Genomic DNA, 2,405 nt, shown 5'->3' with positions numbered 1-2,405 from the left:
AGCTTAACAGCGTTTTTATTTTTATTTTTTGTCTTTGTATACAGCCCAGAGCCTGAGAGGAAATCCAAGCTGAACCGATTCAAATAAATAGCAGCGTCTATGAATACTCAAAAGCGATAATATCAGTGAATCAGATGATTAATGTTTTCTTAATAGCCTTTCGGCTTTTTGGTTCCTTGGAAGGGGAGCTTTGGGTTTTATTTATAGGGGGTTTCTGTCGCGCTCCACAAACTGTCTCCGTCCCTTCTCAACCTGGATGCGTTTATACAGGCAGGGAGCGCGTAAAGGTGCAGGCTGGATGAAGAAGATCTCATTTTGCTGTCAGAGTTGAGATGAAGTGCGGCTCTCCCCCCCTCCTGTTGCTGAGGAATGGTACGCTCCATCCTTGTGATGTAGCGCTCGCTCCTGCTGCTGGGCGGCCAGAAGGCTGCAAGTACGCTTCAGAGAAAGAGAGAGAGAAACAGAGAGAGGGAAGGAGGGAGGGAGAGTTATATGTGGCACCTCTGTCTGGGAGAAGGGTGGCTTTGTCTGGAAACCTGCTGCCAGGGTGAGTTCTGGGGCCGTTGTTCATTCTGCGCTTGATTTGCCTCCTCCTGGGCCTGGATGAGCCTCACGCAGCTTTAAACAAGAGAAGCAGATGTTTCAGAGAACAGTCGCGGAGGAGAGCAGAAGTTCTGCGTGCCTCTTCAAAATGTAGACTCTTCTTGTGCCAGGTTTTTTTCCCCCCCAGTTGCCAGTTGCATGGAGGTTTTTGCAGGAGGCTTTTTTAATCGGATTAAGGAGGGAGTCTCTGCTGAGAAACAAACTTTGTTCCGGGCGGTGACTTGTTGAGAAGCAGTCTTTCTTGGATTCCTTCCCCTCCTGGCGCGCAGTGATTTGTGCGCCTCTCCGTAAAATGCGCCCGCTCCAGGACCAGGGGAGACCTCACAGGAAGCCCGCTATGACGCGCCTGCTTCTCCTCCTGCTGACGCTCGCCTCGTCCTGCCGCTGCTGTCCGGACAGATGCCTGTGCTCCTCGGGAACGGTGAGGTGCCAAGACCTGGACCTGGACGCGGTTCCGCGCTCCCTGCCGGCCAACACCACGTCTCTGTTCGTCACGGGGAACCGCATCTCCCACATAGACGAGGCCTCGTTCCCGGCCCGCCTGGATAAGCTGACGGATCTTTACCTGAGCGGCAACGAGATGGAGCGCGTGGAGGCAGGGACCTTTAGAAACTTGCCGAACCTGGCACGGCTGGACCTGAGTGACAACAGGATCCTGGATTTTAGTGACAGAGCTTTGCCCGACGACAGCAAACTGAAGCTCCTAAACCTGAGCGGCTCTCTTCATAACCATTCCCTCACAGACAAAGTCCTTCGTTTCTTTTTCCGGGAAAACCTCCTCCAGCTCACTACCCTGGATCTGTCCCACAACGACCTGCTCATTCTCCCCGACGGCGTCTTCACGGCCCTCTCCAGCCTGGCCACCCTGAACCTCGGTAACAGCTCCCTGATCACCATCCAGAACGGGACCTTGCCACCGCTGCGTGACCTCGACCTGAGGGACAACGACCTGAAGGACCTGCCCCACGCCACCATCGCCGAGTTCAGCCTCAACCCCGGCCTCCGCGTCCAGCTGACGGGGAACCCCTGGCGCTGCAGCTGCTTCATCGACGACCTGGTGATGTGGCTGAAGAGCTCCGCCCAGGTGGTGGACTCGGACAACCTGACCTGCGCCGACCCCGAGGCCATGAGGAACCGGCCCCTGCTGGAGGTGCCGCCGTCCCAGCTGAAGTGCTCGGACGACATGGAGGGGGTGCTGGAGACGTCGTACGTGTTCCTGGGACTGGTGCTGGCCCTGATCGGCGTCATCTTCCTGCTGGTGCTCTACTTGAACAGGAAGGGCATAAAGAAATGGATTTACAACATCCGGGACGCCTGCAGGGACCACATGGAGGGGTACCACTATCGGTACGAGATAAACTCCGACCCCCGTTTGGCCAACCTCAGCATCAACTCAGACGTGTGAGGACAAATAAGGGAGGGGGGGACGGGACTGCTACGGACTCCGCAATGATGCATTAAATGACTTTATGCTGTTAAAGTTTGCATGAAAGTCTTCCTTCTTTCGTCCCAGAGCCCCGATCGACCCCTCCACAGCCTCCGCCCGCATGTCCAGCACAAACGTTTGGCAGCTGTCAAGCCAACTGCGTTGTCCTCTCCCCTGCATTGCATGGACGATGAACTCAAGGCAATTTTCTAAAAGAGAGCTCTGCAAATTGTATTTTTTACTCGCGGGCCTTTTAAGGTGACAGGAACGGAGCGCAGCAACTTTTAAATGACAAAAAGCGCCATCCTGCAGCAGAGAGACGTCACAGCTGCTCCAGTTTGTCCTTCTTTAGTATGTAAAGATGTCACATGCAGTA

At 54.8% G+C, this 2,405-nt stretch overlaps 1 protein-coding gene across 1 annotated transcript; it reads left to right on the top strand.

The window, feature by feature from the left end:
- Positions 1 to 406: 406 nt before the first annotated feature.
- tpbgb (trophoblast glycoprotein b) lies at positions 407 to 2,124 on the top strand. Its single transcript, XM_012872871.3, has one exon. It carries the CDS (start codon positions 896 to 898, stop codon positions 2,006 to 2,008), a length of 1,113 nt encoding a protein of 370 aa, XP_012728325.2. The 5' UTR covers positions 407 to 895; the 3' UTR covers positions 2,009 to 2,124.
- Positions 2,125 to 2,405: the final 281 nt, after the last annotated feature.

The sequence above is a fragment of the Fundulus heteroclitus genome, chromosome 3 (assembly GCF_011125445.2).
Source record: "Fundulus heteroclitus isolate FHET01 chromosome 3, MU-UCD_Fhet_4.1, whole genome shotgun sequence".
NCBI lineage: Eukaryota > Metazoa > Chordata > Actinopteri > Cyprinodontiformes > Fundulidae > Fundulus > Fundulus heteroclitus.
The sequence above is the reverse complement of the archived record's forward strand: the minus strand, read 5'-3'. Positions and strand labels throughout refer to the sequence as shown.

What these genes read in the sequence shown, in the direction of transcription:
- tpbgb (XM_012872871.3), top strand. Translation starts at nt 896, where the DNA reads ATGCGCCCGCTCCAGGACCAGGGGAGACCTCACAGGAAGCCCGCTATG.